The 13,772-nt window shown below is 39.4% G+C and overlaps 1 protein-coding gene across 13 annotated transcripts in view; it reads right to left on the bottom strand.

Moving 5' to 3' along the window:
* Window positions 1-2,679: 2,679 nt before the first annotated feature.
* Window positions 2,680-13,772, bottom strand: part of dtna (dystrobrevin, alpha) — a 25,388-nt gene continuing 14,295 nt past the window's right edge. For 7 of the 13 annotated variants that reach the window (XM_005912626.3, XM_005912625.3, XM_014332371.2 and 4 more), the window contains 10 exons: window positions 13,622-13,703; window positions 12,138-12,232; window positions 10,916-11,029; window positions 10,625-10,721; window positions 9,525-9,548; window positions 8,455-8,614; window positions 8,267-8,356; window positions 8,084-8,180; window positions 5,816-5,933; window positions 2,680-3,524 (listed from right to left, as the gene is read on the bottom strand). In XM_005912626.3, coding sequence (XP_005912688.1) covers window positions 3,495-3,524; window positions 5,816-5,933; window positions 8,084-8,180; window positions 8,267-8,356; window positions 8,455-8,614; window positions 9,525-9,548; window positions 10,625-10,721; window positions 10,916-11,029; window positions 12,138-12,232; window positions 13,622-13,703 — 907 coding nt within the window. In that variant the 3' untranslated portion in view covers window positions 2,680-3,494. Of the gene's footprint in view, window positions 3,525-5,649; window positions 5,689-5,815; window positions 5,934-8,083; window positions 8,181-8,266; window positions 8,357-8,454; window positions 8,615-9,524; window positions 9,549-10,624; window positions 10,722-10,915; window positions 11,030-12,137; window positions 12,233-13,621; window positions 13,704-13,772 lie in introns of all 13 variants that reach the window. The other 6 variants (XM_014332384.2, XM_014332403.2, XM_014332393.2 and 3 more) reach the window with 3 other exon arrangements.

Below are 13,772 nucleotides of genomic sequence, written 5' to 3'. Positions count from 1 at the left end.
TTTTTGCACTGAAGAAAATGGTATTGCTGCTGATATGAGACAGTGGATGCATTTGGCTGATTAATTAATTTCCAAATAATAACTACAGGGGTTTAATCAAGCAAAATTTCCATATATTGTCTGTTTTCAACACTTGAAATGTAAGACTGGCTGAATTATTTAAACTGAGTATCTGCATATTCTGAGCTGTTGTTCCGTCTTGTACACGCTAGTGTATTGAAAAACCCAGAATGTGATTAAAGTGTAGACTTTCAGCTGTAATTCGAGGTACTTAACAAACATTTTGCATTTACTGTTTATGCTTTTTCAGTGGCTCATAAATAATTGGGCAACTGACTAGCAAGCAGTTTCATGACCAGGTGGGGCCTTATGTATATCTGTGTGAAAAATTCAAATAAACCTTTCACACAGTTGGCAAAAACTGTAGCAATGGCTAAATTTGATACATGTCTAAAAACAAGGAATGCACTGACTGACTGTCAGTAACACCAAAATGTCCCCCACAAAACACAAAGACAACCAAAAGGGATGATGGCAGAATTATTTCCATGAAAAACAGCTTCACAACACCTAAACAAGACAAGAACGCATTCTGTGGAGGCAGGTGTATTGTCCACGACCACAATGAATGGATGCATTCAAGAATGGAAATGCAAATGATTTACAGCAATGTGCAAACTACTGGTTACACTCACTTATCATAGAACATCCAAAAGAGCCTAAAGCTGAAAATCAGTTCATTATCTTGAGCATACCACATCATATATCAAATATGGTGGAGGAAGTGTTATGGTATGGGCATGTATAGCTGCCAGTGGAACAGGGTCACCAGCATTTATTGATGATAGAAGAAATAGGATGAATTGTAAGGTTAACAGGGCTGTACTCCCTGGTCCGATTCAATCAAATGCTGCAAAACCAATTACACTGAGCTTAACAGCACAGATGGATAATGGCCCAGAGCATACTATAAAAGCAACCCAAGAGTAAAGGTAAATAAAAGGCATAGTCTTCAATGGACAAGTCAGTCACCTGAACTCCACCCAGCAGAGCACGCTTTTCACTTACTGAATGCAGAAAAGCAAATCAAAAGCAACTGAAGGCGGCTGCAGTCGAAGCCTAGCAGAGCATCTCACAGCATTTGGTGATGCCCATGGGTTCTAATCTTTAGGCAGTCACTGACTGCAAAGGATTTGCATCCTGGTGTTAAAAACAATCCTGATATTTAAAATTGTCATACATTTTCCCATTACTTCTGAAAATGTATGAGTCTGTCTAAAAACATCTGTAATTCCTTAACAGTTCATGCGAAACTGTTGGACTTCAATGTTTTCCTCCCCCAACCCGGATGACCAACCCTCCCCAAGCCTGGTTCTGCCAGAGGCTTCTTCCTGTTGAAAGGGAGATTTTCCTTCCCGCTGTCGCCAGGTGCTTGCTCATAGGAGGTTGTCTGTTTGTTGGAGTTTTCTCTGTATAAAACACTTCGAGGCGACTGCTGTTGTCAGGTTCTTCTATAAATAAAGTCTTTGTTGATTGAATTAAAATCCACTGTGGTGGTGTAAAGAAGCAAAAATACAAAAAATAAAAACGTGTCATTGTCCAAAAACCTATGGACCATAATACATCTTTAGTTTTTCACCAGAGACACAAAAAGTGAATGTTTCTGATTTATCGTTGAAGCTGCACTTCTCCGCGTTTACCACCAGGGTGCAGTGATGCACTTTTGAGACAGGACAAAAGTGCCTTGGACTATATTCTTTGTTGTATTGTTAGTTTTTGTTACATATTTTACCTGAGTACACACAGCATGGAGCAGATGAAGGCAGAATATATTCTTTATATTGTGCTGTCATAAAGTGGTTAGTAGTCTGTAAAGAGTTGGAGATGAATGTTCAGTGTGTATCTATTTAAGCGGTCTTCAAACGATCAAATGATTGGCCTTCGTTTGTGTGTTTAAAAAAAACAACAACAAACAAACCTCAAACCCATATAACAATAATAAAGCCTAAAAATCAGTTAATTCATATGCTTTTGATGGCGCCTGAGCCAAGAGCAAAAATCTCCCTCCTAATATGCACATGACTATGAGATTCAGTGCCGGATGGCTGCTTTTATGTTACCTCAGATGGTGGGTCTCTGTGATGAATTATAGACAATAGGTTGAGGGCAGTCAACAGTGCATTTATGACAGATAATAAATGTGCACTGCCAAACCAAGCCAATTGAAGTGTGCTGTTCTGGAATGGAAAAAGAAAGAGAAAGGAGTTCATAGGCGAAAATTTTGATATTGTGTCAACACTTTATTATGCACCACCACCATGCAAAATCACTGCTATGAACTTGCTCAAAAATCAAACTAGATATTTCACACATTTATGATTTTAGATTGGCTTGCCACTTTTCCTAAAGTGACTGGGTAAAGTTTGGTGCACACTCAGAAAATACATCGAGTGTGTGTGTGTATATGTGTGTTTGTGTGCAAGTCACAAAGATTTGAGTGACTAGCAAAGGGAACAATGGCAGATTATCTATGATTTAACCTTAATTCATAAACCACTGATAGTAAATGCAGTTTCTTCGATGCCCTCATGGTTGTAAATCTTTAAGTTTGAGTGATTTGGATCCATTTGTGTCATCTCTTCTTCCACTTTAAACAAACATTCCAGACATCAGAACCAGTCATCTATATCTTATATTTAATTGACATTTAATAGACAGCATACATGATTGCAGACCAGTTCCCTCTGCAGACAAACAAACCCTACTAGTATCAGTATTATCATCTCCAGTGAAGACTTCCAGCATTGCTGCAGGTTTTGTTGAAAGCTACATGCTGCACTGACAGGTTGAGCAAACTCCATTGAGAGGTCATCCAATCAGCTAAGGCAGTGTGAGTTATTATTAACACTAATGTATCAAATAAAACAAACGCATCTGATTGGCCAGCTCAAAAAATTTTTTTTAAAAAAAAAAAATGCCAAAGCAACTCAACAGCAGTTGTAAGAAATATACTAACATTTGTTCATGGTAACCTGGCCAGGGCAAAACGTTTACAAAAGATTTCAGCTTTGATCATTTACATCATCATCATCAGCTCCAACGTAATCCCAGGCTCATTATCACAAATTATAAAGAAGATGACAACAATTTGACTTCAAAGAATCACGGTGTCCACCCTGTGCTAACAGTGCAGTTGTACATTTGCTAAACAACTGATATATATAAAAAAAAAAAAACGATAAAAATTAAGAAATAATTTCCCAAAATTGTGTTCTTTCCTTTTTCTGTTTTCTTCCTTATGGCACCTGTGGTATAAGGGACAGCTCAGGAATTAATCTCTTTACATAAGCTCACAGAATTACCTTAAATATGTGCTTGGTTAAAAATATATATCTTTACATAAATGTATTTTATGGTTGGATTTAGCATAACTTAAATTCTTCATGTCCGCAGTGCTCTATACTGTCGGCCAAACGTCGTCTCGTCCAGTGTCTTCAGCTGTTTTTGCTTTTCATATTGCTCGCCTGTGAAGAATAAGGACAACGTTAGAAGGCGTGTGAGTGCGTTATTCAGACAAATCCCAGCTCTGACAAGTGTGCTGGATAAGCGGTAAACAAATTGGATTGATGGAAGGATGACTGTACTCCCATAGTAACATCAGTACTGTAGCTCGTTTGTGCTTCATCCGTCTGCCATGTGGGCAAACGATTCATACATTTCATGTAGAGATCAACTTAAACGTCTTAAAATAAGCCTGATACATCATCTGCTCTTCACTACATGACTGGTGAAAAGAATATATAGCAACATCTGTAGAAAAGTAGAAAGAAAAAAAGAACTTCAGACCAGCTCTTTATTGAAGGGACAAAGTTTTGCTCCCTAAATCATGCACACAGTTTTCAAACTAAGGTGCATTTATTTAAATTTTACTGGAGTATCATCGTAATCTGCTGCTTTAAGAACTTTACATAGATGGAGAGAGGTTTGGGCCCCAAGTCTACATTTGAGACTCTCACAGTGTGTGAATGCGAGATTGAATGAATAGTGGAATTGTAAAGCGCTTTGAGGGTCTTGAAAAGCGCTATATAAATGCAATCCATTATAACTTTAATAATAATAATAATAATAATAATAATAATAATAATAATAATACTGCTTATTTAACAGCTTTCTATGAAGCTGAAACGGTTCTTCAAACAATTAGATGTCCATCTAAATCCAACTTGGCTAAACAGGAAAATGCAGTTCTTATTTTTGAGATACAAATTACTGAGGTTTTGACACTTCATATCAATTTTAACTATTTCCCACCAAAATTGTTTTAAAGCATTTATTCTGAAAACTGGGAGACAAAACCAGAGATGCACATTTTTGCCAGTTTAGCTTAAAATACAACAAAGTCAGCGTGCTCAGAAGAGTTTGAGGCAATTGTTGAAATTGAGCATGTTACCGCATGTTATTCACAAGCTCAGCATGATTCTCTGCTCTGCGATTGCCAAAAAACCCCCAAAAAAAACTCCTGGACAACCTGCTTCATGGATTTCAGGATTGACAGAAACACCTTTTTAAATTTTGCCTTCACTTTTCTGTAGATCAAACTTATTTCTTAAATGCTGAAACTCACGTCCAGTTAGTCTAGCTGTCTAGTTCTTGGATGATAATAAATTAAAAAGGAAACAAAGAAACAAGGGAAAAAAAACAACAGAAAAAGTAAAATGGTATGATTGTAACTAAAAATATCATAAAACATCCAAGTCCAGGCACTTAAGGTCAGCTTGGAAAAGTAATAAAATGTCTTTATTTTACTGGTAGATATTTTCAGATAAATTTTTTTTACCAGTGTATACTGGCTTGTGCCTTTTTTAGGGCTTAGAGATACAAAGATATCAACAGAGCAAGCCTCAGACACCACAGCTGTGCAGCAAGTACTTGCATCATTTTCTTTTGCCTCTAGGGGCAATGGTAAGCCCTTAAGGACATCACCTGACAGTTGTTGAATTATCCTTTGGCCAAGCACTGCACTGAAGAACATCATGGAAGTAATTCAACCCTGAGAGTGTCAGGTATTCAAACTGTTACTCTTGATTGGGTGAGGATAAAATCAAAGGTCTCAAAGAGAGGCAGTTAATTTCCCCCAGAGGCCACATGAGAAACTGAGACTGTTGTGGAGGGCCACACCAACAATACAGAGACAGCATTAATATTGAACAGAACTGACTTCAGCCTATTGGGGTGAACCTGCACAACAGTCTCAGTTTCTCATGTGGCCCCTGGGGGAAATTACCTGTCCACTGCTGCCCTACGCCCATCAGTTACCCTAGTCTCACTTAGACTTCTCATATTTTTATAGGCAATATCATGGTTATAAATTATGGTTACTGTTTTCGCAATTGACCAGAATTAACCCGGGTTAATTGTTGTTGATCACCAATGACACTTAAATTTCCTTTTGCGGTGGCTTCAGTGTATTTTTTCCCTTTTGTTGCATATTTTATTATGAATTTTAATTTATTGTACCCATAACATCTTTGGTTAGCCTATCACAGAGCCTTGTGTACCCTTACATTGGTATGATGATGTGCACTAGAAACTAGAGATAAAAAAAAAAAAAAAAAAAAGATCTACAGCTGACAGGTAGAAATAACTTACCAGTCACCCGGACCTACGTGGTCACTGCTGCAGAGTCACCTGCGCCACATAATTAAAACCAGCACAGCAGGTCAGAGCAGGTACTGACAAGGGGCAATTTAATAATTCAGAACACACAATATGCCACCTTCTCCTGCTATTTCAGTCTTGGAAAGCTATAACTCACCATGCACGTTTTGTCCGTTTCCTGCCTGTGCTTTTTCAGTTCATCCAACTGGAGCTCATCCTCCAGCTGCCGCTCCAGATCCTTCTCAAAGCACTCCTCATCGGCAGCGCTTGCAGGCCTGCCATGAAAAAACAAAGCAGTTTAAAACTGGGAAAAAAAAGGGGATGGATGCGACTGAATAGTTCTCTATAAAAGTCTAAGATATGACCTACGTATAAAGTGCTTGGTGTACTCAAAACGGTGAACTGCCTGAATGCTTTATGAAATACAACTAAAGTTCTTGAATTTGCACCCACTCCACTGACATTTTAGCCAAATCAAAGAGAAAATCAGCAGCATTCATAACAAAGTTCCACATTTTTATAACCCGTACTCAAGCATAATACTGTTCAAGATGATCACAAATAAGAAGAAGGTGCATGGACTTCCTCTCAGTAAGTAAAACAATCTCACTGCCCTAACTGTTCTCAGTCCCACAGACAGCTGAGCGAAGCAAAGCCCTGGAGCCAGTGCTATCACTTGGTCTTCAGCTTTTTTTCCCCCAATCCATGCATCATTATTATGAAAACTGCAATAATGGGATTTTAAAAACATACAGTAGTATAGTATGAAAGGGTTTGAAAGGTTAATATATGATCAGATTAAATCATGTCATAATAGTGTAGGTTGTAGCTGTGGGTTAAATGTCAACTATCCATTAACGTGAGGAAAGCATAAACAGTTTATGGGAGAAAGGCGCACTCAGCAGGTCAGCAAAGCATAAACTGTCAGCAACAGCTGTGTGAGTGCTTCAGTTCTGCCTCCTGTGCGGTTGGGGGGGGGGGGGGGGGGGGGGGTGTCACGTGACACTGCTAGCTGAAGCTCACAGGAGAACTGCAGCTTTGACATTGGATGATAGTGTTGGAGCAGGAGTGTCAGCGCTACCAGAGTAGGCTCAGACACATATTAGCTGCACCCTCTGATGTCTCCTGTGGGGGATAAGGGAGCTTGTTGTGGATTTCAATCATCATTTACCCACAGCTAAGGCTATCTGACGTTTCCTGTCGGCGCCTGCTGAGGTGAAAGGCTCTTTTTGCAAAGGACTGTTTAGGATTAGGATAACGTAAAGACGCCTGAAGAGGCCGTCACTTATCGCTGTTCAATCAAAGCTGTCAGGAACAACTTGAGCAATGACTCCCCCCCCCACCCACCCCAAACAGACAGAAGAAAATCTGTTTTCGGTGGGATAATCCACCAAAGTTTAAGTCCCTCACATGTATATACTGCTTTTGCATGGGTACATATTATAAATGTAAATAATGTCCAAAGTAGTAATTTAACATGGCAAAACAGAAAAGTTCAAAGCACTACACGGTGCATTTATAAGCAGCCTTTGCTATTGTGTGATCAAACTCGACTCTTTGCATGAGTGGGTTAAGTCGGCTCGTGACAGGTTTGTGACCACGGCACAAAACCCGGTCGTGATAAACCGTCCACTGTGCCCCGATGCACACGGTCGCAGCCCAGAGGCGGCAGAAGCCAGAAGACACCTCTGTGTGAGTTCTTTAAAATTCTTAGATACTTTAATCTGAAGGGCTTGAAGCCCCCAAAAATGTTCAGAAATAAACTAACATAAGAAAGAAGATTGAAAAAAATCTTTCTCGTTTATCTTTTGAACTGAGCTAAAATTTCAAACTGTTTGTACGGGCCTAAAATTAACCAGACTTTAACCCTCCACCTCTTCAGACTCTTCTCCACCTGCTCCATACTCTCGCTACAGATCACAATGTTGTCTGTAACATCATAACGCACAGAGACTCATGTCTGATCTCATCTGTCAGCAAATCCATCACCATGACAAACAGGAAGGCGCTCAGAGCCGATTCCTGATGTAGTCCCACCCTCACCTGAACCCATCTGTCACTCCAGGTGCACATCCCGCCTCTGTCTCACTGCCCTGCATGTCCTGCACCACCTTTACATACTTTCACTCGTGAATTCCTCATGCAGTACCACAGTTCCTCTCTCACCACCCTATCATATGTGTTCTCTAGATCCACAAAAACACAGTGAAGCTTCTTCTGACCTTCTCGATACTTCTCCATCAACACTCTTAAAACAAACCTCACATCTGTGGTGCTCAGCATGACACCTGCTCAGTGCTCGTCACCTCTCTTATTAACCTAGCGTCAACATCTCTTTCTCATATCTTCATGGTATGGCTTGACAAAAAAAGACTTTGTGTGTACTTTTAATAATATGGCTGCTTTTGCAGTATCTTAAAAGTACCTTGGTTTGTAAGCGTAGAAAGGATCTGAGGAGTTTGTGGCCAGTAGTTCACGTCCAAAATCTGAATCCACAGTGCTCTCCGTTTCACTTCCACCCTCTGTTTATTTAAAAAAAAGATAATAAAAACAGTTAATGTATAATAAGTCTGAATGTGACTACTGTTTTCCCTCCATTCATCTTTACCTGAATTGAGCTCCTTAACCAGTGATGACATTGTATTAGTGATGGAGTCAGCAGCAATGAGCAGGTCATTTCTCAGATTTCTCCTTGGACCTTTTGCGGTCAAACAAACAAACAAAAACAGTTTAAAGTGGGATCCTGTGCAGCTTCCAATAACAAGGACTCAGACCGCTGTGGTGTCGCTGTGTTACCCTGAGCGAAGGCCTCCTGAACGTCCCCGCCCACGCCCATGAGTGAGTCCTGAGGTGTGTGAGTCGGGGTCGTGCCGGCAGAATCCGAGTGGATTGGTGTGGGAATTGGCCGGTTGATGGTGTGGCTGGGTGAAGAGCGCGGCGAGCCGGGACCCTGAGTCTAAAGGATGTACACATTTAGTTTTTTGTGTAAGAAGAAAGCCTGAACGACTCCCATGCAGTATAAGGTAACATGCTGCTACAAACAGAATCACAGTCTTAAAAACCACTTCAAGTATTTGCAGAGAACAAACCACAAGATGCTGAATTAATATTTATCAAAGTTTCAACTAATCCGGAACATCATTTGGCATGTAAAGAAATGGAAAATGTCCATTAGTAAACAATTAGGTTTCATATATGGTGACCAATGACACATTATATTGCCAGAAGTATTCTCTCACCCATCCAAATCATTGACTTCAGGTGTTCCAATCACTTCCATGACCAAAGATGTATAAAATCAAGCACCTAGGCATGCGGACTGCTTCAACAAACATTTAAGAAAGAATGGGTCTCTCCCAGGAGTTCAGTGAATTCCTGACAACCTGACAGAACACCTTTGGGATGAATCTGAGTGGAGACTGTGAGCTGGGCCTTCTCATCCAACAATAATGTCAGACCTCAAAAATAGTCAAAATTTCCCATAAACACTCCTAAATGGCATCGGAAGGTCTTCAAAGAAGAGTTCAAGCTATTATAGCTGCAAAGGGTGGGCTGACATCATATTAAACCCTATGCATTAAGAATGGGATGTCACTCAAGTTCATATGCCTGTGAAGGCAGATGAGAAAATACTTTTGGCAGTATAGTGTCTGCATCTGATACTGTGGTCACATTATTGTGAGTATAAGACATGTTGTTCTAAAGATATACACACAATGCATTTACAACAAAAACACTTTTCCAAAAGGGACATCTCACTGGTACTGTATGTACGGTATTTATTTCTTGCAGATGCCACACACCAACACCAAAGGTTTCATTTCGAACATGCATCCTGGTCTCTTTTTCCTCTCTTTCACACTTACAGCTTGATTCCGCTCCTCTTCCTGCTAAAAAAAAAGAAAAAAAGAAAAAAAGGAAAAAAGAAAGAATGTCTGACGGCTCATGAAACAGCAGCCATGTCTGTAAAATCGAATCGCACTTCCGCAAAGACCTGGTCAGCACGCGGCTTCCTCGTGCAAGTTTAGTGGATTAACATTGATCCTATTGGGCTAATTAGATTAATATCTTCCCCACTTAAGGCAGTACTGCAGACAGGCTGTGCAGGCTTTGGGAAACTTGCATTATGTCGACTATAGATCAAGCTCACCCCCCATAGTAGAGGGTGGCAGACATGTCTTCTAAAGCATCCTCTGAATTAAGATCCCATGTAAGTCTGCAATCCGGCACCACTGAATGGCATTGGAAAATATGAAGGAGGGCACAAGTTTTGGATTTTAAACTGTATTTTCACAAGTTTTACAGCTTTTCCTAGTGATAAAGACCCACCTTTATCACTGTTCTCTTTTACAGCAGTTGAATTCACTTTTATTTATAAAGCGCCAAAATCACAAAAAAAGTCATCTAAGGTGCTTTATATTGTAGGACCCTAGAGTAATAAAGAGAAAACCCCAACAATCAAACAACTCCCTTTGAGCTAAAAACTGGCAACTGGGGGAAGGAAAAACTCCCATTTAACAGGAAGAAACCTTCTGCAGTCCAGGCTCAGGGAAGGTAGGCCATCTGCCATGACTGGTTGTGGGTGAAGGGAGGGAGACAGAATAAAAGACACACTGTGGGAAAGAGCCAGTTTGACATTCCCGAGCTATGATGAGTCCTCACAGCTAAGAGAAATAGTAATACAAGGAAAAATCCCTTATCGGAGCATATTGGTCACCACCTGCTGTAAAATAATAATAATAATAATAATAATAATAATTATTATTATTATTATTATGTATATATAAGCTCACTATAGCCGTCCATGTTTTCTATGTAAACAGTCTGCGACGGATATGATTCAGTCCAAGAAACTCTGGAAAAAGAAAAAATAGCGTCTGCTCCTTCAGTGATCAGAAGGAATAAAACTAAACTGTTCACTATCTGACTGCACTGCGCTCAGAGATAAAAGGCACATCTGTAGTACCTTGAGAAGCATCATTAGTTGCTCCAGCTGCACCATAAGTTCCCTGCGACTCTCCTGCAGAGTAGACATTCTTTGTTCAAGCTCATCTTTGCGTTGCCTAACAGAAGAAACAAGTTGTACAGCATAATGAAGCCACAATGTCACGTCAGTGGCTCAAACAACCCCCCCAAAACATAATGAACATCTGCAGACTGAAAAACATAATATTCATTACGCATGTTCTTTAGCACCCTAAGCAAAGCTGTCTGTCATAACTCATTTGCATTGGTAACGCGACGTAGGCGGAGCTACCTGAGGAGTCGTAGCTCAGCGAGCAGGGTGGGGTTTTGCTGGCCCCTGTCTGGTGGCGGCTGGGAAGCTTCCTCATGCTGAAGGCGCAGTCGCTGGATTTCCTGGAGGATTTCTCTGCGATGAGTACAAACATGTGCAAGTGCCACGTCAAACCGCATTTCTGACAGGAAGTCAACAAGATGATCTAAACCTGCAGTAACTGGTATTTCTGTCCACTATGAGGCAGCAGAAACAAGCTGCTCATCAGCTCAGTTATTTATAGCATCCAGCAGACACAGAACAATATAATTTTGTGACTATATCAGTTCAACTATCGCCTTCTCTCAGCTGTTTGGTTTCAACTCCTGTAGGAAACACCTGGCTCTTCAGCAGCTAAATGCTCCAATACAAAACCCCTCTACCTTTTGAATACTGGTATACTGATACACCATTGTAGTGTCCACAGGCCAGTATCTGGTTAATAGTACACAAATATTTATTAGGCAAAATGAATAAATAGTTTGACTTATGGATGGCAAAATGTAATTTTTTTTTCCCAGTGGTGGAAACAAGAAAAGAAGTCTTAGATCAAAAATACTGATTAGAGCTTCCTAGTTTTGTTACTTTTTACTCAATTAACTGATCCTAATAATATAAATACAATAAAAATATAATATTACTACACAGGTTGAAATAAAATTTAAATCTCTAACTTCAAACAAGCTTCCATAGGAGGAAGATAAATAGAGTCATTAATATTTTTTTAAGCTGATAAGTCCAAATGTCTTTGGTGCAGACACATCAGCTCAGGGAAAAAGGAGAATAATTCTGAGGTCATATGATCCAAGGTCTAGCTAAAATGAATGATTACAGCCTTCTGGTTCACATGTTTTACTCACCTTTGCCTCCACCTCAATATAAATTTCCCTAATTTCATTAAACATAAATTTTTTCACAGCTACTTCTTTTATATTTCTTAATAGTCTTTGTAGAATCATATTTTATGTCTTTTTATTAGCAATTTTAAACCACTTCAAAAAATTATTCAAGAATAATATAACTGAAATGAAATAGGTTTTATTTCCTTAAATAATGACTTTCAGTTGCAGTGTTTAAATTAGTATTTAATGGCAGCCTGGAGTAGTGAATGCTTTTTGAGGTCTGTTCAGAGATGCCTTCATTCTGAGAGGTAAATTTCAAAAGAAAGGAGGCGAGCAGTTTCTCGGACGCAGCCATGCCTAACCTGTTTTTGCTCTCGAGCTCGGCAATGAGCTGTCTCTGCTGTTTGTTGGCATCCAGAGAGCAGGGGAGGTCTGTGGGGACCCTCTGCTGTTGAGCCTGTTGGTGAAACCAAGCGAGAGACATCACGTGAACTGGCTTCACCTCTAGGTGATGTCATCCACCAGCTTATCACATATCTCACAGGAGGGAACAAAGCAGTTAAGTCACCAGCCATCCATCAAGACCTCCGATAAGAGCATGAGCAGGCACACGGCTCTGGTTAGCGCAGGTGGCTAACGTCTCTTTAGCAGAAATACAGATTTAAAAAAAAGAAAAAGAAAAAAAAACTGTTTAAAAATACTCTAGTAAAAGCTGAAATACAGATTTGACCAATTCACTCAAGTATAGTGAAAAAGTACAGGGTGTGAAATGTAGTCATAGTATAGTAAGTGGCTCTTTGGAGGACATTTCGATCAACTATGTGTGTGCAAAAAAAAAGGTTATTATAGTTGAAAAAAAAAAAAAAACCAAAACCAGATGTTAAAAACCATTGTTGTTAAGTCAAATAAAATCATTTCCATTGTAATAGCTGTACTGATCTTCCCAACTCTTGCTAATGACTTACATACAATAATATTTAAAAAGTTTAAAGTCTAAATTAAATAAAACATTTTCCCACAACAAAACTGAATTTAAAAACTAAAATGTCAAAATTAAATAAAAACAAAAGCTAAGCATAAAATACAATAATAACTGGTGCAAAACTAACTGATACTTGTCATGTTAATACAATGATAAAATAGTATTAGCACATGAGAAATCAAACTATCTCAACCTAACTTCTAATTCTAATAAAAGTTTTCAGCTTGAACGTCTGTTGCCCACGCTGTGGATGGGTCACTCTGCCTCCACATCTAAACAGGAAAATGAGCCCAGTCAGGGGTTACGGTGGGATTTGGCTGCTGTGGGAACAGATCAGTTGTAGTGGTGGCGTGTAGAGAAGAGAATCACTTAGAAATTAGTCACAATAATTTCTACTGTGAGCTCCAGTAGATTTTGTGTGCATGCTGCGAACACCTGACCTGTGAGTACTCTGCTGTGGCAAAGTTTAGAGTAATGAACTGTGTTGGACTATTGAGGAGTAGCTGTGGCGTTCATGGTCAGTGTACCAGGGCAACAAACAATTTGAGTTTGAGCCAATGATGCTAATTAGATTCACTCACTGAATTCCACCTTTACACTGTCTAAGGGTTAGAAATCAGCTGTTATAGTTCATGTAACATGAACTATTCAGAGTATAAATTTCTAGTAGTAATACTTCCCTCCTGTATTGGTTAAGAATGATAACAGAGAATGATCACCTTCTTGACTGTAAAAAACAAAAAAAAACAAATGAAAGCCTCTAACGTAGAGTAGCAGTAAATGTCAACTCGAGTTTGTTGTTGTTTTTTTTTAACTGGACAGTGATGAAAGATGTTTGTGTGAAATGGATATCTTTTATCTCACCGCAGCATCAGCAGCCAGTCTAGCAGCATAGCGAGCAATGAGACTGTGCTCGTCATCTTGATGGTTACTGCTCTCCAGCAAACTGATCAAGAGGAAAACAGAGATGGGAGAAAAAATACACAGCACAATTAAAAAAAAAAAAAAAAAAAAA

The sequence above is a fragment of the Haplochromis burtoni genome, unplaced genomic scaffold, assembly GCF_018398535.1.
Source record: "Haplochromis burtoni strain Fernald_Lab_line unplaced genomic scaffold, NCSU_Asbu1 Contig_3, whole genome shotgun sequence".
Taxonomy (NCBI): Eukaryota; Metazoa; Chordata; class Actinopteri; order Cichliformes; family Cichlidae; genus Haplochromis; species Haplochromis burtoni.
Note: the sequence above shows the minus strand (reverse complement) of the source record. Positions and strands in the feature narration are given on the sequence as shown.